The 23,715-nt window shown below is 37.1% G+C and overlaps 1 protein-coding gene across 1 annotated transcript in view; it reads left to right on the top strand.

The window, feature by feature from the left end:
- LOC107733155 (gephyrin-like) overlaps positions 1-23,715 on the top strand; it is a 100,491-nt gene that overhangs the window by 50,557 nt on the left and 26,219 nt on the right. The window contains exons 4-11 of the mRNA XM_016544684.1: positions 11-103; positions 2,091-2,185; positions 2,317-2,383; positions 7,421-7,693; positions 7,962-8,078; positions 10,285-10,416; positions 20,006-20,047; positions 21,327-21,401. Coding sequence (XP_016400170.1) covers positions 11-103; positions 2,091-2,185; positions 2,317-2,383; positions 7,421-7,693; positions 7,962-8,078; positions 10,285-10,416; positions 20,006-20,047; positions 21,327-21,401 — 894 coding nt within the window. The remainder of the gene's footprint in view (positions 1-10; positions 104-2,090; positions 2,186-2,316; positions 2,384-7,420; positions 7,694-7,961; positions 8,079-10,284; positions 10,417-20,005; positions 20,048-21,326; positions 21,402-23,715) is intronic.

Raw genomic sequence — 23,715 nt, 5'->3', positions numbered from 1 at the left:
TGCATCAAAGGAGACGCTGGTGGACTGGTGCGATGAGAAGGAGCTCAACTTGATCCTGACCACCGGTGGAACGGGTTTTGCACCCCGTGATGTCACGCCTGAGGTACATGGGAGCCCACCTGTTTGTGTTTGTGTCCATGTGAGTGTGTGTTTCTGCCCCCACCCCCATGCGTTCTTGTTTTCTGAGTCTGACTGTGAGTGAGAGAGAAATTGTGGTTTTTATTTTTGTGCATTGTGTATGTTTGCATACAATTTATTTTTCCATTCACATGCATGCTGTTTGGTTGATGACAAACAGTTCTTGGAAAATGTGTTTACAGTGACTTTTTTATATATTTATATATACAGAGTCATTTTATATATTATGAATAAATATTATATACATTACTGTTTGGGGTCAGTAAGTTTTTTTTGGAAAGAAATTCATTCTAATATTCAGCAAGGACGGATTAAATTTATCAAAAGTGACAGTAAGGACATTTATCTTTATGTTACAAGTTACAAAATTTCCATTTCAAATAAATGCTGTTCTTTTGAATTTTATCTTCATCAAAGAATCCTGAAAAAAAAATCTAAATTTCCTCAAAAATATTAAGCAGCACAACTGTTTTCAACATTAATAATAATAATTAAAAAAAATGTCACTTGAGCACCAAATCAGCATATTTGAATGTTTTCTGAGGGATCGTGTGACACTGAAGACTGAAGTAATGGCTGTGGAAAAATTCAGCTTTTCATTACAGGATTAAACGACATTTTAAAAATGGTTTAAAAAATGTTACTAAAATAGAAAATTATTTCTAATATAGCTAATGCTAAAGATGAATATTGCTTCAGAATAAGCCATATTTGCAAAAAAAAAACACACACACACACACACACACACACACACATAAGCCTCCTTTTTACTAATGTGAGTGTTTGAAGTGTCATTCAATTCAAGGGCACAGTGCGTCACATCGGAGAAAAATCCCCTCCCTGCTGCGCACTTTTCTTCTGACTTTGCGTGTGTTCTTGAATGTGTTTGTTTGAATATGACTGTGTGCGGGTGTGTGTGTGTTCCACCGGGATGGGACGGTGGAGGTGGAGGGACGCGTGTCCCAGGGGATGCTGGGAAGGGTTCAGTGAACGGGGATTTCAGATGGAAGAGTAGAAGGCCCACTGGAAATGTGTTTGTAATGAAAAATCTCAGTGACGGGGCTGTGCTTATGTCATGAGTATTGTGCTAATGCCACTGCTGTGAAGAACAATTGGCTCTAATCGATGAATTAGCTTAGCCTGTTAGCATGCATGAGGACAAATCATGAAAAATTATGTTAAGCAGGGTCCTTATGTTTTGTGGTTTTGTTTTTACATTTTGTCTTAAAGTTTTTACAGTTTACATTACAGTCTTAAAGGGATAGGGTTACCTGGAAGTGAAAATGGTCATAATTCTCATCCTCATTTCTCAAAGTAGTATCTTTTGTGTACCACCGTCTAAAGAAAGTTTAAAAACTAAAAAAAACTAAACTAAAAAAAAAATGAAACAGAATCCTGCCAGTCAGACAGCACTCATGTACTAAATCTGTACTGTAGAAAGACTGCCTTTTTCCTCTTATTATCGATTGGTACTGGTACTTTTGACATCCATAAAAGATAAGATTGATGGTTTATGCACCTGTTGTTGCTTATATATGTGTGTGTTGTCTCGTCTGCAGGCCACCAGAGAGGTGATCGAGCGTGAAGCTCCAGGGATGGCCCTAGCAATGATAATTCTAATTATAAAATTCTTATTACATATAAATTACAGTATAAATATAAATACATATTTCAGGATTTTTTTGCACACCCAAATGATAAATGCCCTGATTAAATCAAATAAAAAATATTTTTCTGTTCCATGGAAAAACTCATATTTTAGAACAACATGAGGATGAATAAACAATGACAATAAGTTTAACATGAGGACACGCCCCTCCCCTTCCTTCACCTCTCACATATACGTTCACCCTCGTTTACCGTGTTAACATTGTGGCCAATCCTATTACAGCTCCTTCCCGTGGAGCTCTGCTGATAGGGCTGTGGTATTAATCTCCATTACCCATCAGCAGGCCACCAGAGAGGTGATCGAGCGTGAAGCTCCAGGGATGGCCCTAGCAATGCTCATGGGCTCCCTAAATGTCACGCCACTCGGCATGCTGTCCAGGTGAATGCACATGCACAGACATGTCCTCTCATCTCACTCCTTTGCTCTGCCTGTCACTCTCAAATGCACAAGAGTAAAAGATGTGTTTTGAATACTAATTGGATTAAATACTAATCATCTCCTTCCTGTAGACCCGTATGTGGAATCAGAGGCAAAACCCTCATCATTAATTTACCCGGGAGCAAGAAGGGCTCACAGGTAAGCTGTTTGTCTATGTGTGTGTGTGTGTGTCTGTCTAATGGTGCTTATATATTCTGATCATTTCCTCGTCTTCAATTATTCTGAACTTACCACAAAGTATATCATATGTATATAGTCACCAGAATTTTTTTTCTCACTCTCACTCTCACACACACACACACATATGAATTTTCTTATATTGTTTATACATTTTTATTTATCTCTACTCTGTCATTTATGAATTAAGCAAATTATAATTTAAATAATTAGAATGATGTATATATATAGTATATATATATATATATATATATATATATATATTTACATGAAACAAAAGAGATTTTTTATTAAATTTTTTATTTAATTTATAATTCTAATTATAAAATTCTTATTACATATAAATTACAGTATAAATATAAATACATATTTCAGGATTTTTTTGCACACCCAAATGATAAATGCCCTGATTAAATCAAATAAAAAATATTTTTCTGTTCCATGGAAAAACTCATATTTTAGAACAACATGAGGATGAATAAACAATGACAATAAGTTTAACATGAGGACACGCCCCTCCCCTTCCTTCACCTCTCACATATACGTTCACCCTCGTTTACCGTGTTAACATTGTGGCCAATCCTATTACAGCTCCTTCCCGTGGAGCTCTGCTGATAGGGCTGTGGTATTAATCTCCATTACCCATCAGCCCCAGCCAAGGAGCACTTCGCTGTCACTGCTGCTTTGAAGTCCAGAAGCCGAGCCGATAAGGGGATTAAACTTTGAAGAACCCCTTTATGCTCGGTCCAGCTCAGCTACAGCACTCCCTTCCTAAATAAAAGCATCCCTCCATCCCACATCCACGTCCTATTAAAGCAGCCTCCTCACAGCCACGGCTCCTCCTGTATGACAGCGACTGCTTCTGGACTGAGTTTGCCCTTCTTGCTTTTAAAAAGAAGACAGACCCAGGTCACAATGCCACAGGTTTGGGAGACTCTGATCCACAGAGATTCTGCAAAACCTTTAGATCGCTGCTGTTTTCAGTGAGAGTTTTGAAACAGGCAGATTGTTAACATTTAAAGGTGACATATCATGAAAATCTGACTTTTCCAGGTTTTAAGTGCTATAATCAGGTCCCCAGTGCATCTACCAACCAATGAAACGTGAAAAAGATTAACCCAGTCACTTTGTTTTGGTAAGCCTTTTTCTGCAAGCGTCTGAGAAAACGAGCGCGTTTGATTTTGCTCACTTGGTGACGTGGCAAAGGGATCTCATTATAATATTACCGCCCCTTAATCTGTAAGTTTACGCCAATGGCGCCGTTATTGTGTTTTTGCAAGCGACAACGGTGTACCAGTTCTAATGCCATGGCGAAAGTTTGAGCAAAACATGATGATTTCAGCGCGATAAACATGATAATCAGAACCAAAACAGATGTTTTTTAGCAGATACGAGCTGTAATGGCGCAGCTCTATTCTGGAAAAGGGGGCGGGGAGCAGCAGCTCATTTGCATTTAAAGACACAGGCCCGAAAAACAGCGTGTTTCTGCTTCCACTCAAAATAGGCATTTTTAAAATTAGTATAATAAATAATCTGTGGAGTATTTTGAGCTGAAACTTCACAGACTCATTCTGGGGACACCAGAGACTTATATTACATATTGTAAAAAGGGGCATAATATGTCACCTTTAAGTAAATACTGAGTGAATACGAAATGGGGAAGTACCACAGACCTCAGCACATCTGAGAAAATGGGATGTGTGTTCCCAGTGTTTCAGTTTGCACTAGAATGTCACCTGGAAACACACAAACACAATTGTCAAAGGGCTATGAATTGCTAAAATAGACATAATGGGTGTTTCTTTAACCTTGGGCACTTTCTGAAAGTCCTGAATATTTCTACCATATCTATAACGATGCACTGGGTTAAGCAGAATTTTGTGACAAATAAATAAATGAATATAATGGTCGACCCTTTTGTCTTGCTTAAATTTAGCTGATGTAGCTAGCATTTTATGTATCTTAAGTACACACCAGTATATCACATTTTCCCAATTTAATTTGACAAAATTATAGCTTAATTGGAAATTACACAATATTTACTTTGATTTTTGTTTTCTCCCATATTTCCCATGTCTCATATTTCAATTTTTTAATTGAACGATTTTTTAAGTTCAACAATCAGGTAGTGGAAGTAAAAATCCCATTTATTTTCTCCATAGGGGATTTTAACTTAAAAACTTTTAAAGACAGACCTACTGTCTTCGTTGTTAAAAATGGTATATGCTTTTGTTAAAGTCATTAGTTCACATTATTTCAACTTATTTTATAAATAATCGTGTTTAACAGCAGAATTCCAGGTTAAAAATGACATTATCCGTGATTACAAAAGAAAAATCTCCACCAATAAAAGAATTGTGGTGAGAAAATCATGGCAAAACAACACTTTAGTGCCCACTCCCATGAAACACTGTGAATGACGTAATAGTCAGTCTCTCAATGCTCTCAGTTATATACAGTATGCATATTTTGAAATAAACAACTTAAATTGTTTCTATATTTATGTTTGTAATTTGATTGCCATTCGTAATGCTTTTTGGGATTTTTGTTCTTTTCCTCTTTAAAGCTGTCAAGTACATAGTCTTTTATTTTTGTCTTTTTGCCTGATTTTCTAAAAACAATTTTTTTTGCTTCAAATCAAAAAGTGGGACAGTAGCAATCTTTGAAAAAGTCAATAGAAATAATTTTCATACTAAATTATAAAAGTGTAAGATTATTTTCCCTCTTTATTTAGATTATCATTATCATTTATGTTTTTATGATGAATTTTTGTTTCTTTTTTTTGTTGTAAAAAATGTAAGAAGTTTCCAAAACTGCTTTAATGTGACAAAAAGCCAAAAAGTTGCCCGAAGTTGAAGAAACACCTGTATGTTTTAGTTTGGAACACACATCAATGGTACATCTTAAATTATGTTCATTAGATGCATTGCTCTTTGATCTGTTGAGCACACAAAATAGAAACCAAGCAACCAAAAAAATGTCTTTTGCTTTGCTTTATGAAGTCAAGCACAGTTAGGGCACTGTGTTGGTGTCCAGTTGTTTTGTAATGTCTTAGCTCTGAAAAAGGGCTACATTGTAGGAATTTCTACTGTTGTCTCGAGGAAACTGGACATGAAATGTGTCCATCTGCTTTTACAGTGATGTGGCTTCACATCACATATTGGCATGTTCCTGTCTGGTCAGCATGTCTGAGTTGCCCATCACTCTTTCTTTGAGCTCAGGTGCCATTATTTCTACAGAGCAGCATGCTCTGATCTGGAGGGTCAGCGCACACACATGTGCCTCACCTTGCACCAGGAAGATAAAAATAGACCACCCCTACATGCACCAAGAGGACATGAAGTAGCCTATGGACTGCTGATGTCTCCACACATTAATCTTCGTTTTAACTCTGAGTCACCAAAACGGAGAGATGCAACCACATCAGACCTGCGGGGGGGAACACTCCACCGCATCAACCCTCCCTGGACCGGTCTCCATCCCCGCTGCTGTGCTGTCTTTTCCTTCATTATTATTAATGTCTCTTGTCAGAAGTACTTAAGAAATGCAGTTTAAGAGCAGTCGAGTTTGGCCTCCTGTGTTAAGTTCACACGGCGTGTCCTTATCGGACTTCAGCCCCTCAAAATGGAGGATGTTCAACTGTATTAGAAATTCCATTAAGTTAGTGTCAATAGGTTGGCCTGTATGCCATCCTATTAAGGAATTCGGATAGATAGTGGCCTGTTACATTGGAGGAGAACAAGAGGGATTTACGCAGTAAACATTACAGCTAAACGGTACACTCGAAGCTTTAGGAACTAGCGAATGTTGAGATACAACAGATTCATTCGTTTTTTTGTAATTCCACTGTTCAAATCTTGAAGGATTAGCTCAGATTAGATATTATTTAAGCACCAGAATGTGTTAAATATTGTATAAAATGGATAAAAATACTACTTCAGTCAGGCATTTATGTTAGCTTGTGTGCTGTTTTTTTTAATAACATATAATTTTAAAAATAATGTAATTTTTAACATTTGTATTTAACATCATGTAATTTCATTATATCATGAAATGTTATTTTTGTAATTGTTAAAATTATATTTTATTCATTATACTGCATCACACAAAATAATAAGTCAAGTCAAGTCTGCTTTGTCAATTCTTCCACATGTACAGCACATACACACAGAGAATTGAAATTGCGTTACTCTCAGACCCTTGGTGCATACAGATAACACTAACAGTAGAACATAAATACAGATAATAATAATAACAGGATGAAATCATTTATTTTAGCAAATTAGCATTTTTAATCTTAATTCTATTCATCTAAATTTTATATTCTAGTAATTTTATTTATCTAAGTGTATTTATTTATGTAAATTATTAATATATGCTATTTGCTTTTTTGATGTTTTGTTTTGTTTTGTTACTGAGAGTTAAGGCCTGTTCACACCAAGGAAGGACGATAACGATAAAGATATAGTTCTAAAAATCTTTCTAAATATTAAAGCATAGCAGAGTCCACACCACAGCTATAACGATAAAGGCACAGAGAAACGATATCGTTGGAATCATTTTCAGAACAATTTTTTTCAGCTGATGAATGATAAAAACATTGACAGCCAATCAGAATCAATCCTGCTATAACGAACTCGAGAATTTAAAGCGGCAGACGAGTGTGTGCTTGGAATAAACAGATGATATCGTCCGCTGGTGTGGACGCTAATATACAGTAGTTATCTTTATACAGTAGTTATCTTTATAGTTATCGTTCTTGGTGTGAACGGGCCTTTACTGGCTCTTTTCCATAAATAAAAAAGCTGCCTACTGCCTAGTAGTAACTGCCATTTAAGGCAGCATGTTACTAAGCTAACAATGTGATACTCATAATAAATATAAACATAATTTTCTCTGAGCTTGTCATGATTTTGTCTCTGTAGAATTGAGCTTGAGCATGTCTAAAAGATCGTTTCACCGCTTCATTCTTTCATCTGCATCTCTGTCTTTTCTCAGGAGTGCTTCCAGTTCATCCTGCCTGCTCTGCCGCACGCCATCGACCTGCTGCGGGATGCCATAGTGAAGGTGAAGGAGGTACACGACGCTCTAGAGGACCTGCCGTCCCCTCCACCACCCCTCTCCCCTCCACCCACCACCAGCCCACACAAGCAGACAGAAGACAAGGGTGTGCAGTGTGAGGAAGAGGACGAGGAGAAGAAGGACAGTGGTGTGGCGTCCACAGAGGACAGTGGCTCCTCTCACATCATAGCAGCTGCCATTGCTGCTAAGGTGAGCGTCATTATTAATAATAATAATAATAATAATAATAATAATAATAATAATAGTAGTAGTAATGTAATTCCATGTGATTTCATGTTTCCCAAACTAAACTGGAATAGGAGAAAGTATTTTGACATTGAAAAAATAACACTCTGCCCCTTTAAGGCTCTCTTTCATTGTCTCTTGCCCTTGATGTTCCATTAAATCATCTTTAGTGTTTTGTGTGTGCACGTGTTAAATCTCTTGTCATGTTTATGCATCTCATGTTCATCATCAGAGCATGATGTCTCATCCCAGTCATGCCGTTGTCATGGCGAAAGGTGGGCAGCCCTTGAGTGGCTTCATCCCTTCTACCTCCATTCCCTCCCATTTCACCTGCTCCTGCAGCGATACGGTAAGCCACACCCACTTTTCCATCCACATTCACCTCTCCTGCCATTCCATTGGCCCTTTTGAACATCCAGTTTCAAAACCAACCAATCAGAGAAATTAAATGTCATCGCAAGTTATTATTGTTTGATTTGCTGCACCACTATTACTATTGCTTGAAAATAAAACAGGAAAAAAATCCTATAGGGGCCGTTCACACAGAACGCGTCTTTGCGTCTAAAAATGTAAAATTTCATTTAAAGAAAAATAAAATCATAATCTTCATTATTCTGAATGTTACACAAAATGATTATACTTTAAAGCTATATATATATATATATATATAGTGGCCAAAATATCATAGACTTGGCACCTCCAGGTCTAGTTTTGTTTGACTTTGCCAGTAAGTAACACCCTGGCAACCACCCACAACACGGACGAGCAAGACTTACTTTCTTTCTATAGCTTTCTATTGTGCGTTGTATCAGTTTATTCTCTAGCAAGCAATATTTGTCTTGTTGTTCAGCCATGCCAGGTCTTGTAAAGTTTTTTTCCCCTGATACCAGAGGATTGAGTATATATCCTGTATTAGCTGTCTTTATATAGTAATTATAATGGGGTCACGCAGGTTGGCATTACTGTGCTCTCCACAGGGAGCGCTCGTAGCTCGAGTCTCAGGGGAAGACAGAGGTTGAGTCGAGTGCTATTATTAGTGCAGGGTTAGCTTCTGTGCTGGGTAATTAAAGCGCTTGTGGAGCTGCTCTTTCCTGTGAGGCCTTGATTTAGCCTCAGTGTTAATTAGTGCTCCGTTAAGCCCCAGCGTTCTTGTGGAAGATCCCTGCGCTATTCACCTTTCTGCACATCAGACTCCCGCTTATTCCCACCACAGTTCTCCCAGACAGCGTAGCTGCAGTTTGTTACTGCACGAAGACTCGCCTGCTGGATCAAAGGTAGCGAGTCTCAGTCTGAATACAGTAACAAATATCACTCTGTATAGATAATGGTGTTTCAAATATTTGTCTGTGGAGGTTCATTGATACTTTCTGTCGACATCGTGTGGGCTGTACTGCTTCTGTAGTAGGCAAAAGTCCATGTTAGTCAAGGTTAATGTATTGTTACATGATTATTTACCACCCCCCTCTTTGATGCTGTTGTACCTTTGAGAGTTCTAAATGTAAATATTAGGGGTGCTCCGATTGATCGGCTACCGATCACTATCGGCCGATAATCGCTTTGGGATGATTGATCGGCGGTCTCTAAAAAGGCCGATCTCAAAAAAACGATCTCAAGCTGATGACGCACCTGCCGTGAGAAGGTTGGCACGACATGCAGCGGCACCGTCTCAGTCTCTGTCTGGCGCGGGTAGAATTGTCACTTGCACTATCGAGGCAGTGTCACATCGTCACTAAAGTTTATAAATTGCATTACTTTTTAATTCTTGCCAGTGTTTAACCATTCAGCGCTCGCGCGCTCTCCTGGAGACCGTGCACTCATGCACACTCGCACTCGCAGCGCACACACATAATGCCAGGTTCACATTACTCCGTTTGCAGTGCGAATGTGGTGCGTATTTTTTCCGCGCTCATGTTAACGGATTAATAAAGCGTTCACACACTGCACACGGCTGCGGTCCGGCAGTGCGTTCCAGGAGTGGTGCGTCTGCAGCAGAGCAGAGATTGTTTCCACACCGAGTCTATTTTTGCTGCGCTGCAAGTGATGAATTAAAGTAACAGCGCATTTTTTGCAGTAAATATGAATTATTGTGAAATATTATTGCAATTTGAAAATTGTTTTCTATTTTAAAACATTTTAAAATGTAATTTATTCCTGTGATGACGATTACTCCAGTCTTCAGTGTCACAAGATCCTTCAGAAATCATTCTAATATGCTGATTTAATGCTTAAGAAACATTTCTTATTATTATCAATGTAGAAAACCGTTGTACTGCTTAATATTTTTGTGGGAACAGTGATATATTTTTTGAGGATTCTTTGAAGAATGCAACGTTCAAAAGTACAGCATTTATTTGAAATGAAATGAAATCTTTTGTAACATAAATGCATTTACTGTTACTTTTGAGCTTTTAATGTATTCTTGCTAAATAAAGGTATACATTTCTTAGAAAAAAACACTCTTACTGACTCCAATCTTTTGAACGGCACTGTAAGTAAAAATACTGAATATTGCCAGTTCTTAACTGAATTTGACTGTCCCTGTCTTCTATTAACAGATACCAGAGTCCATCATTTCACGAGGCGTGCAGGTGTTGCCGCGGGACACCGCCTCTCTCAGCTCCACGCCCTCGGAGTCTCCTTGTGCTCAGCAGTCCCGCCTCTCCACTGCCTCCTGCCCCACCCCCAAAGTAAGACTCCACCCCTTTCCCCTTTATTCACACCATTCCTTTTCCCCTCAGCTTTCTTTTCCATCATGCACTCCGTATCCTCCATGGCTGGATCCTCATCTGCTGCCACCTCATTGGCTGCTTGACACACTGCTTTGCATTCCAGACAGCAGTGACTCTGCTCATTGGGTCGTGTGAGAGGAGAGGCGGGAACTCTTCACTGGCTGAATTTTAAGTTTGGCCATTTTGATTTTCTTCCAGTAGCATTTAACAGTTTGTTGTTATAGATCCATTGGTGATTAAATGAACACTGTGAGGGCCTTTTAATTCATAACATTAATTCATTATTTTCTTTAAGGTGTTCAGGAGCTGTTTTGGGTGTTCCTTTTGCAACAGTTCGTTTACTCACATTCTGTCAGCCATTTAGTATTTAGTCACTTCATACATTGTCATACATACACTTTCATCTCAACTTTTGACTGAAAAGTGCTGTTGGTATAGCCCACCGAGTTGTTTACTGAACAGAGTCATTCTTTTGTGCTGTTTATAACAAGTTACATGTTGTTGTTGAGTGTGTGACAGTAAGATACTTCGATTTCAACTCTTTCTCAATTGTTTCCTCTTGGGGGGGGGGGAATGTCATGGTATAAATGCGTGTTTTTCCTGTTGTGGCCCTGACGATGCTGACCGTGTCAAAAATGGCATCCTCTGTCTTTGCGCACTTTGGTGACAGAATCCATTTTAGACTGTTTAATAGTACAGTTTGAATCACAAAATGACAGGCGTGACACCCTACACTTTTGTGGACACCATTGACAGACAAAAACAAAGCCAAAAGAACACATTAAGTGCGCAGGGCCAATCGTGCGCCCGTTTAGTTCATGAGACGGTGAGTGCACACGTCATATGTGTGTGTGTGTGTGTGTGTGTGTGTGTGAAATCTGTCAACACGCTGCGAATAAGTGATTAGTGGTGCTTTTTTGTCTCCCTCTAGTGAACACAGTGTGTATTACAACTGTTTTCCTTTAACAGATCAGAGTTTTTGTATGTCTTTGTGTCAGACTTTGGAAAGTTGATACCGCAGAGTACTTTAAGTATATAATGGAAATGTTTAGCCCTCTTTTTATCGTTTCTTTTTTCGGATGTATGTGAAACGCCTGTGATAAGCGGAATTCCAGCAAAGTGCTCTAAGCTTCAGCTTTGACCTCAGGCTGGGTTTTAATTCTGCTGACTGCTGTTTTTTGACAAGTGTCTGGCAGTTTGGCTTTAGTTGCTAAACAAGGGTGTCGGGTGGCACTTAACAGTTAGAGGCTACATACAGTAAAGAACATGCTGAGATGTGTGTATTTGTGTGTGTGTGTGTGTGTGTGTGTGTGCGCTGTTGAGCGGTGCACATATCACATTGAGCATCTGGGAATTCACAGATCTGAAAAAAATAGGCATTGCAGGTTCACAAATGTGTAGAATATTGTGCGTGTGTGTGTGTGAGACACTGTGGTGGGGCCCACATAAAAAGAGCCAAATTTATATGCTCTTGAAAATGGCATTTTAAAGTTGAAATGAAAATATGTTTTCTTAATGCATGATATAGATCTTATTGTAAACGATTCATCCATGCATCTATTTTTTTTCTTTTTTCATTTTTAAAAAAAATACATTTAACTGTAATTTTTTAAATCCAAATGTCATAACTCAATCTTAGAAAAGATCGTTCGCTACCTTGTTTAAAAAAAAATTAAAGCTATTTAAATCTTGCAGTTAAACTGTATGGGAAATGCATATACTGTGTATACAATACATACTGGATTTGAATTCCCATAACTAGTAATTTTCCAAGATAGGCACTTGAGGTGCCAATCAAGTGTTAGTTAGGGGCTTAAGCCCCGTTCACACTAGCAGCGACTTTTGTCGACAGGGGCTGGCGATGAGGTTGCTAGTGGGCATTCTCAATACTGGTTGCCTTAACAGCGAATCAGGTTTCTTGCCGCTAAGTACAAACATTTTGGAGGCAAAAGACTAAATATAATCTAAATCTAAATTAAATTTTAATGGGATTGTGTCGCTTTGCTGTTGCGTGTCGCTTGTAGTGTGAACGGGGCTTTAGGGGCCAATGCTTCACCTGTGAACACCAGTGGAAGTGGCCTTAGCGGAGAAAGAGTCAGTAAATTAACATAAAGGAGAGATGGGAGAGTGTTCTTAGGCTTTGTTGCAATTAGTTTTCTTGTTGTCTGAAAAAAATGATAAAATAAAAATAAATAAATACATAAATAAATAAATCAAAAATCTGAACTGTCAGATTAGATTTCATGTCGATGTAAAAAAAAAAAAAAAGTTTTCCACAAAAAAATATTAAGCAGCTGTGTACAACATTGTTAAGAAGAAATGTTTCTTCAGCACCAAATCGGTATATTAGAATGATATCTAAAGGTTCATGAGACACTGAAGACTGGAGTAAATGAATACAAATAAATAAATTACATTTTAAAATTAATGTATTAAACAGAAAACTTAAATGGTAATGGTACTTTTAAATGGCCTTGGTGAGAATAAGAGACATTTAAAAATATATATATATATATATATTTTTTTTCCCAACCCCAAATTTTTTTTAACTATAATGTGTGTAACGTCATACATAATGTGCGCAATATTGTCTGGAACTGTATCTAAATACATTTTTGTTCACTCTTACATAACAAACTATGTGATGCTCACTATTTAGAGAACGAATCAGCAGTTCTGGACAAATATATGCATGAATGCGTAAAATGTCACTTATGTTCTGGTCAGCAAAATGGCGTGGTAGAGGCTAAATTCCAGTTTTTCTTCCTCTCTTTCCATGCGGACAGCTTGTTCTATGAGAAAGACTTTTAAAATCATGCTAACGCTAAAATGATGCTAAATACTAAATCTTGACCGTCTGAACAAACGAATCACATTTCATCAAAATAACAATCAGGCCCAAATATCGCATGTGAAACAAAATTGGATTTGTTTGCAGTGTAAAAAGAGAGTGTGATTAAAAACCATTCCCTAGCATACATCATCCAAGATGACCAGAGGCAACACACACACACACACACACACACACATGCGCACTGCATTCCCTCAGCACAACGTCCAGCTGTTACATAAGACACTGTTTGGCTGTGAGCTCTCCATGCGCGCTAAATGCAGAGATAATAATGCATAATACGTTTCTACACTCTCTCTCTCCCTCTCTTAACCCACTCCAGATGCTTTGCCTGAGCCGATCTGATTTCAGAAAACACATAGCCGTCAACCCCGTTACGCCGTTTATCCCTCAAATCTGTGGTTGCACTTCCTCCAAATTTAGATCCCAGTGGTTTTTACTCATCCTCCGCTTTGCATGCTGTCTCACTCCACCTCTTTCTCCCCTCCTACACTCTCTCTGGCTTCATGCGTGTAGTGTGTGTGTGCATGTCAGTGTGTGCATGGGCATTCTTCTGTGTGTCGGGATAAAGCATGGTAAGCGCCGTCTTTCTCCACTCTGATGCGTCACTCTGTTTTGTTCTACATGTGTCTGTTTTGGATGTGTGTGCATGAGGGGTGTAGGTCGGTAGGGCTCCAGATTGACTCCAGGGGGGATCGGTGGGGCAGGAGGATTTCAGGGTGCATGATCTACACGTACGGAGCAGCCACTTGGTTTCATAACAGCTGCAGTGGTCTAATGTAGTGGTACAGGACACGTTACTGTGGCTTTTCTGAATGGAGGCTCCATTAGGTGCCACTGTTTGGAGATGTGGTTGTTACAGGGAGAATCATGATGTTTTGTTTATGACTTGTGCATTCACGTTTGTCTCATTCTGTAGCTTATTTTGCATGTTGCATGTTGTGCAAGTGCACTTTTGTGTGTTGTGCATGTGCGCTCGTGTCCAAAGTGTGTGTTTGTGTAGAGGGGGATCTGTGTTATTTTACACACTTTCAAATTTTCATTATGGGGATACAATGTTCTCAGGAGTTTTACAACAGACATTTCATGTATTCTATAATATAATTTCAATACAATGTAATGGCTTTAATTGATATAAAAAACTACATTATAAAATAATATAATATAATAAAAAGTTAATTTATTCAGCAAAACATGCCTAGAATATTAAGTCTGGCATATGTGAAACACATACATTTTCATGAATTAGATAATATAGTACCAATACAACGTAATTGCTCAAATTGAAATATAATATAATATAATATAATATAATATATAATAACATTTCAGATTTTATATTTTTATTATTAAGCAAAACATGCCATCTCTCTGCTGTTTTACACAGTGCAGTTTTATATAGAGATACGAGTAGTTTTATAACAGACATTTTATGAATATAAATTATAATATAATGTAGTATAATTTAATAATATAAAATGTTTTTTTGTTTTTTTTTCTCAAAACATGGCATCTCTCTGCTAGAATATTTAGTGTCTGACATGTAAACAAATTAATAGATCTTAATTTTTAGATGCTGTACCTATATTATGTATTTTAGCACAGCTGGAATATTTTGAGCAATCCAGGACTGCAGCTTTAAGATTTCTAACAGATGTGGTCAATGTAATATTTTAATAATTAATACAGTCATTTCAATAATAACAACAATATCCTTTGTGGCATGTCAAGTACTTAGCCTCAAAGCACATATCAGCACTAGCTAAATAGTTCATTTAATTTGACCTGTGGAAAAGATTAATTGAATAAGGATGATCGCTAGAGAAATCATATGGTTTAGTATTCCAGGTTGTGGCTATTTCAACTAAAATTATAATGTGTCTGAATTAAATTACATTACTTGGTTGTTCTCTATAGTTCTCTATTCTATTCTATTCTATTCTTTTCTATTCTATTCTATTCTAGATTGTTATGTTTTTGCATTTGATGTAGTTTGCAACATTTACTGTAGAGTGACCCACAGTGTCACATATGATAAAAACAGCTGTATATAGCGCTTTGTGACACTGGTATCATGATAGGATCATACCACTTGATCACTGGTGATTCCCACCATGTGTTTGATAAATAATAAGACAAGATAAGAAAGCAGAATGATGCTTCAGTCTATGCTTCAGTGGCTGGAGTTGTGTGGATGCTCGGAGGGACAGTGTGTGTGTTGTGTGTTCACTGAGGCGAGTGTGTGGTGTGTTTAACTGGTGTGTGCTTGCGGGGTAGGGTTGGCTAAGGATACCGCCTGGAGGGGCTTTCAGCAAATGGACAGATACGGAGGAGACAAAAAAAGAAACCGTAATTAAACAACTGTTTTTATACTAAATTACAGTCACATCTTACACCTACAGTGTTTCTCTATTAACACATTCGTTAATAGAAGGAAATATCATACTGCAGTTGTTTTTGTTTGTCTGTTTGTTTTTGGGGGCCAGGTCCATTTTTTTTTCTATTCGGATACTAAACAATTCAGGATATTTAGGGTAAAAATAACGTCGATTATGGTTGATTATGACTTTTAAAGGGATAGTTCACCCAAAAATTAAAAGTCATTCACTCTCCACTTGTTCCAAACTTGTATGAGTTTTTTTCTTCTGCTTATCACAAAAGAAGATATTTTGAAGAATGCGTGTAACCAAACAGTTGACAGTAGCCATTGACTTCCATAGTATTTTTTAGAGATGCACCGATTGCATTTTTCTTGGCCGATTCTGATTTCCGTTTTTTTTGTTAGTGTGATCTGCCGATACCGATTTTTGCCAATTCCGATTTTCTTAAAATGTTTCTGCATCTGTTTATGAAGGAGCTTTTAGCGCCACTCACTGGACATTTCACTCTGAAAATGTCACGAAATGTGCAATGTAATATTAATTTGCAGAAAAGTCACCCCAGGCACATTTTCCACTGAGCCTTAGTTGAGTAAAATCATGCATGTCTCATCTTTATTAGAGATGCACCGATTGCAATTTTCTTGGCCGATTCCGATTTCCGATTTTTCGTTAGTGTGACCTGCTGATACCGATTTTTGCCGATTCCGATTTTCTTTCTAATAACTATAATTGACAGCATATACAAACAAAAATCTACTTTTCTTCAACGCAAAGTTTTATTTTCATTAAAAAACACAAGTAAAAAGTCAGCAATAAAATAAGAACAAATAAAAAAATTGCAAACATCAGCACAAATAAATGCAATAGAATAAAGAGAGCTATGAAACTAAGTTTTTCAGGTTAAGTAAGTTTTTATTCAGGTAAGAAATACTACAGAAATTAAAGTAATCAAATGTAAAATAACACTGGATGTGTTATTTTACATTTGATCCAGTGTTATTTTACATTTGATTACTATAATTTCTGTAGTCTTCATTGTAAAAATTAAATACAGATTAATGCTTACCATTAAAGTTATAAAACGTATTATTTTCTTTGTCTTTTGTTCTTTAAGACAACAGACAGCAGCATAAATATTGGACTGCGGTACCTTTAAGAGTTTATCCACGGACCCACTATACTGTTACACAACATGCGTTTACTTTCTCAACTATTTAATGTTCCAATCATTTTGGTATTTGTGGCTCACAAGCAGTTTGAGACTGAGTGCGGATTGTGCGCTCCACTAATTTAGATCAGTGGTGGTGCGCGTGTGTTTGGTGTAAGCGCGAAACCTAAATGATTAAAATAATGCGTAATACAAGCACTATTTAACCGGAGCGAATGAGACGTGTGTGAGAGAGAAGGGGTCATCGGAGAGAAGAGAGCGAGAATGCGCGGCTGATGTTATTGCCTGTGCCGCTGGTAACAAAACGGATCGGCTCGAAATCGGAAAGAAGTGAGACTGACCGACCGATCACCGATCCGGGCCGATCATGAGGAAAATCGGCCGATTCCGATCCCTGGCCGATCGATCGGTGCGTCTCTAGTATTTTTCTTTCCATATTATGGAAGTCAGTGGCCACCGTCAACTGTTTGGTTACCAGCATTCTTCAAAACTATTTTCTGTGTTCAACAGCTGAAAGAAATTCATACAGGTTTTGAACAACTTTAGGGTGAGTAAATGATGACAGAATTTTTATTTTTGGGTGAATGATTCCTTTAATAGTTTTATGTTGGTTTGTTGCATACAAACATAGTGGGAAAATACCTGCAGTCTAGTTAATAATGTTTTGCTTTGTTTTGTTCTTAGTTTAGTTTTTTTTTTTTTTTTGCGTTCTACTTAATAATGTTTTATGTTTTTTTGTTTTCTTTTCTTTTTTGCTTGTTTGTTTGGATTTTGTTTTTTTATTTTGTTTTATGTTTTTGTTTTGTTATTTGTTTCCAAACTTTTTCCCCAGACATTTTTAAAGTTCTGTGAATGTTGTATGCTTTTGTGTAACTTGCATCATACTAAGTGAAAATGGGGCAGACATTCCTTATGAATAATCAGAAAGAAAAAGTACGACACATAAATTACTTAAATATGCTACCAGGGGCGCCGCTATAGGGTTTCCAGGCCCCCAGAACATCACATTGACTCGGGGCCCCCATGGTTGGATCCCCTCTCTGATCAGGGCCCCACTGTAGGTACACACTGCAAACATGTTTAGATTGCGTGTATTAGTTTGAGAGACATACCCCAGGCTTACCATGACTGGAAGTGTAATAAATGCACATTGACGTTCCGATGACCCTTTGCCCCTGAGCCCACACCACCCCCACCTCCTCTCTCTGTTCGACTGATGAATGGAGAGGAGATTGAAGATCAGGTGAAGGGGAGAACAGGCCCTTATGCTTGCTGTGGCGATTACTACACAGCACTGTCATTGAATCTGACAGCTGTGTGACAGTTGTGGAAGAGATACATATTGTATCTGGCAGTGCCTCTGCATTAAATTTTTTGTTAATGTGTGTATGTGTGTGTGTGTGTATGGTTCTGTGAGGTTAAAGGCAGGTGGAAGACATCAAGGACAAATAGTGGTGTATTATAGTCTTGACTAATTCTAGTTCTACAAAGTGTGTGTTTGTCCAGTTGTGTGTGTCCATTTACATTGGTTTAGATCTTCATAATTACACATCAATCCATCCTGTATCTCATGGCCATTCTTTAGGATCTGTTAATATAAACCATGTTTATTCACATATACATGTATTGATACATACCGCAACATTAGCAGTCTATTAAAGCGTTTGAAAGTTTTACTTATAATGTAAGTTGATGTTTTTGCACCAAAAACAGTCAAGATTAAACAGGCTGTTTTTGTTACTGTAATTAATACTAAAAGAGTTCTATATTTAATTGACTTGTGTTATGAATAGCTAAGTGCATGGGATATATACCAGCCTAATTCACACTGTTGTTCATCAGAGAGGGTTGAGTTCCAGAATGCACATTATATGTTAATGTGCTCATGGTTGTGATGTCGTAACCATGGCGATTTCTGAATGACCTTTTTGTAGCAGTTTAGTTGCTCTAAATGGAGAGAGGAAGCTTTGTGTAGTGTCAGTGGGGTAGATTAAACAAGGAAAATCCTGTTTTCCATTGTTTGTCCTCTTTCAAAATATAAATGTAGGTGTTAAAGGGATAGTTCATACAAAAAAAAAAATCTCCCATCATTTATTCACCCTCTTATTGTTCAAAACCCACATGACTTATTTCTATCAATGTAACACAACAGGAGAAATGCTGCAGAATATACTGTCCATTTTGCATGTAGTAAATTGATAGTAAGTAAATTGGAATCTGGGTTGTCAAGCTCTAAAATGACCAAAAGCACAGTAAAATTATAATTTAAGTGGTCCGTATGGATTTATGTTATGTTCCAAGTCTTCTAAAGCGATACAATAGTTTTATGTGATTAATTTTCAAAATTTCACCATCCAGTTAGGCTCATTATTGCTCTTTTGTTAGCTTTGACTGCTTTTATTGTCCTCATTTGTAAGTCGCTTTGGATAAAAGCGTCTGCTAAATGACTAAATGTAAATGTAATAGAACAAAATTGTTGTCATTTACTGAAAATCCCTCCATTGGACCTCCACTGTCCTTGTTTGCAGTCGAATGGATTATCAAATGAAAACATGTCCAGTGTTTATTTTTTTTTGTACGGAGCCCTGCACATGACATGCAGAGATTTAATGTGGTCAATTCATGCAAACAAAATTATTAAAACATTGCCATGGCTTTTTGGGACCCGCATTGTATTGTTTTGGTTTGTTATTTTTTTTCCTGCTCATTTTGTAGCTCCACAAACTACATCCTAATTCTCTTTCATAATATGGAAAAGAGTAGCCATCACATTCTTCAACATTTCTTCTTTTGTCTTCTACGAAAGAAAGAAAGTTATACAAGTTTGGAATGACATGCAATTGAGTAAATAATGACAGAATTAAAAAATTTTTGGAGTGAGCGATCACTGTAACTTTTTTTTTTTTGCATGTTTCTGATTGAAAAGAATCTCTCTCTGGAGGTCTTGAAAAACTTGTGCAGTTGTGTCCTGTCAAACTGGCAGTGGTCTTGCTGCGTCCTGGTGTCCTGAATGTATTCTCTCCCTGTTTTGGCCAGCACTTGCCAGTGATCCGCTATAATGACGGGAATGCTGTTTGTATGTGTTTCCCCTGCTTGTGGCTGCAGTGTTAACCCTCCTCTTCCCTGTTCCCTCTCTCCCTGCACCAGGCCCGGCTCACCTCCTGTTCATCCACTTATAGTGTCACAGAGGTACAGCATGTTTTACACAGCGCCGTCCATCACCCTGCGACTAACCACGCCCCTCTCAGAGACTCGGCCAATCATTGCTCACACATACCTCACATGTGCACAACTCATCCCTGTGAAGCAAGTCTGTCTCATCGGTTCATTTATTTACCCCCCAAAAAAGCCTTGTAGTTTGTTTTGTGTGTTCGAGTGTGTGTTTGTGTGTGTCCTTCAATTCATTAGTTTCTCATGAATTCTGAACTTTTCTTTCCTTAATAAGGATGAAGTGACACAGAATCAATAATTCGTTAAATGCAAAACATCATATGTGCAGTTTTTTTCATAATTGATAAAAACATTTAAAGCTGCTGTAAGCAATATTTTGAAATACTCCAGCTCAACACCAAATAGAAAAAGTTTATATAATAATAGTAATAATAATATAGTTATTATTATTTTGTTATTATTGTTTTTTGTATTTCCTGTTATTCTCAGCTGATTCTCATTACTGTAATAGTCTTTAAAACTTTATTTTATTTATTTCATATATTAAAGCCAATAAATGCTATGATGATTCATAAATACTGTTAATTTTACAACTTTTATAGATAATGTAATACCATTTAAATAATATATCTTTGTTTTTCACATTACAGTAACGAAAATTCTGTTTTTTTTTGTTTTTTTTACATTGCGGTAACGAGAATTTTTATTTATTTAAAAAAAAAAAAATTTTATGATTTTTTTTTTTTTAATTTTTGAGTTAGGTTTGAAGACATGTTTGTGAAATGTGAAATCAGATTCACCCTTGGAGGGTGGCTTTTGGGAGAGAGTGTTTGAAGGGATGGGTGATGGTGGCGGAAGTTAACATGATGGCTAAATTGCTTATGGCAGCTTTAATAACCACCAAATGCACTCTTGTTCCTCGAGACTAAAGACTTTTGTCTCTCATAAAATGCTACTTTTCTACAACACTTCCAGTTTCACAAAGTTGGAGGGGTTATAGAAATGAGCTTTAAGTGCTCATTATCCACGGAAACCTCCTTTGTTTTTAGAAATCCGATGAAAGACCAGCGTAACACACAGAGACACGCTGCAGCTGCTTTGCTCCTCTTTGGTTGCGTAGTAGTAGTGGGATTATTTTGCTGTTATGACTTCGCTTGATTCCCCCTCATATTATTCTTATCAGTGTTAGATGATTCTTAGAGTGTGTGTTTGTGACAGTGTATATTGTGAAGTGTGTGCGTGTTTGTTGACGGGGAAGGCTGTATCAGGTGAGTTACTGTCCTGTGGCTTCCTCCAGGCCTCACGGAGAGAGTTCAGGGCTCACCTGGATGAGGTCATCACGCTCAAGTCAAGGTACTCTACCTTGGACCAGGTAAACAGATATCCCTTTCTCCCCTAATCTTCACATAAATCAACACTCAGTCAATCACACATACAAACATGCACTAAAGTCTTCCCTCAGAGTGTTGCTTGCGGCCCACAGTCTGATGTAGCATCAGGGCAGTTTGTTTTGTTATAGCTTTATCTTCTTGTCTTAAACAATCTCTGTCTCTCTCTCTCTAGCTCTGTTCCAAAACCTAGTCAGCTGCCTTGTTGTCTATCAACTAAAGAAGTGACTACTGACTAACTTCTTAGCACTTCGACTCAAATCAAATATTTGGATTAGATACAATTTGTATCAGTACTTTTTGGTATTAAATATACATATAATAAACATTTTTCTTGACTTGTCTGCAGTCTTGAATGAAGTTTTTCCCAAAAAGTTTGTCGCAGTGCATTTTGTGATTGCCGCATTCTCTCGTCTTACAATTTGGCCAAATGAAGTTATTTTAGAAGGCAACATAATTGTTAAATAATCTTACTTTAATGCAGTTAACTCTTTTATAATTTTATTTTATATGTAAAGTTTAATTCAATTTCATGTTTTCTTCGCTTAAAAACAGTGAATCCATAAAACTAAATATAACTAAATATAATATAATATAATATAATATAATATAATATAATATAATATAATATAATATTTAAAGTTTAATTCAGTTTCATGTTTTCTTTACTTAAAAAAATTGTGAATAAAAAAAAAGATTATTTTGATAATAGTATAATATATTTTAATTATTTTACTTAATATATATTACTTAATGCTACTAATATACTACTGTTTTTTTATTAAACTAAGGTTTATTTTATTTATTTATTTATTTATTATTCCGTTTTACTGCATTGTACAGTTAGTTAAGTGAATTAACTGTGTTAAATAAAAAAAATAATATTTAATTAATCTTAATATTTAAAAACAAGGCTTGATATTTTAATATGCATTTTAACTTTAAATAAAATAATACATTTAAGATTTAAGCAAGTTTGATATTAATCATGTTATCTGAAAAATGTATTGCAATTAATTTTTATTTTATTAAACTAATAGGATTGTTCAATCTATATAATCATTCAGCCTACCTTTTGGAGCAGCTTTCATGTTGGAAGTGTGCCTATAATGGCTTAAAATGGTTTTGATCACTAGATTTTGGAAAAGAGCCTCTCTTTTCCCCTCTTTCTCTCTTTTTCTTTCTGTCCCTCTTTCAGAGCTAATAAAATGGCTCACCAGCATTACAGCTGTTAGTTTCCATACTGTCTTATCAACCATTTCTGATTGGTTAATCACAGAGCGGAGTTCCTCTTATTGGGCCTGATACTCACTTGTTAATAATGCATTCCTGTTCCCCAATTACTCCATCTTCGTTTCACTGATCAGGGATTAACTCTCATCTGCCCGTATGCTGACACATGGTTCCCTTGCGTGTCACGAGGACGTGTCTGTTTGTGAGCGTGTGTTTTCAGTCCACTGAGTTCTTTGGTCCGACTCTGATTTAAAGAGACCTGACGTCTCTGCATTGCTTTCATTGCCTCCATCCATTCCTTCAACCCCTCCTGTGATCATTGGTTTGGTTACCTCTCATCTCCACTCTGAGCTCATTCTGTCTGTTGTTTGATGAATGGTTAGATGAACAAATAGAAGGAGGGGAAGAATAAAACGTGTCAAGGATGTACAATTTTCCTTGCCTGTACTTACAGGACTTGGTAAAAAAAAAAAAAAAAGGCTGGTTAACAGCATACTAGTGTGAGGTTTGCGTGTTTATGTTGAGTTAAATCTAATGATATTGGTCTTTTTTATTACACATAGTGCTGGATTTTTAAGATAAAACAATTTTTTTTTTTTTTAATAAAGTGTGTTCAGTTTTACTGCATTCAGTACTTTTCTTAAGGAAAGAAAACAAATTAAACTGATTGAAACCGTTTTAAAGGGGTGGTTGATTGCGATTTCACTTTTTTAATGTTAGTGTGTAATGTTGCTGTTTGAGCATAAACAATATCTGCAAAGTTACTAAGCTGAAAGTTCAATGCAAACGGAGATGTCGTCTTTTAAAATTCTGGCAGTTTAATGCCTACAAAAACGGCTGGTAGGGACTACAACAAGTTACTTCCCGGGTTCGTGACATCACAAACCCAGATAAACCCCGCCCTCGGGAAAAGGCAGCAAAGGGGGCGGGGCCATGCTGCGCTGCTTTAGAGAAGAGGAAGAGAAAACTAGGGGTGCACGTAAAAATCTGTTCATATATGAATCGCGATTTGTTCTAAAACAGCGGTTCTTAATACTGTTCCTCGCGTCGCCTGCTCGGCCTCTC

This window comes from Sinocyclocheilus rhinocerous, unplaced genomic scaffold (assembly GCF_001515625.1).
Source record: "Sinocyclocheilus rhinocerous isolate Xijiao unplaced genomic scaffold, SAMN03320098_v1.1 scaffold8, whole genome shotgun sequence".
NCBI classification, from domain to species: Eukaryota; Metazoa; Chordata; class Actinopteri; order Cypriniformes; family Cyprinidae; genus Sinocyclocheilus; species Sinocyclocheilus rhinocerous.
This window is presented reverse-complemented; position numbering and strand designations above follow the sequence as displayed.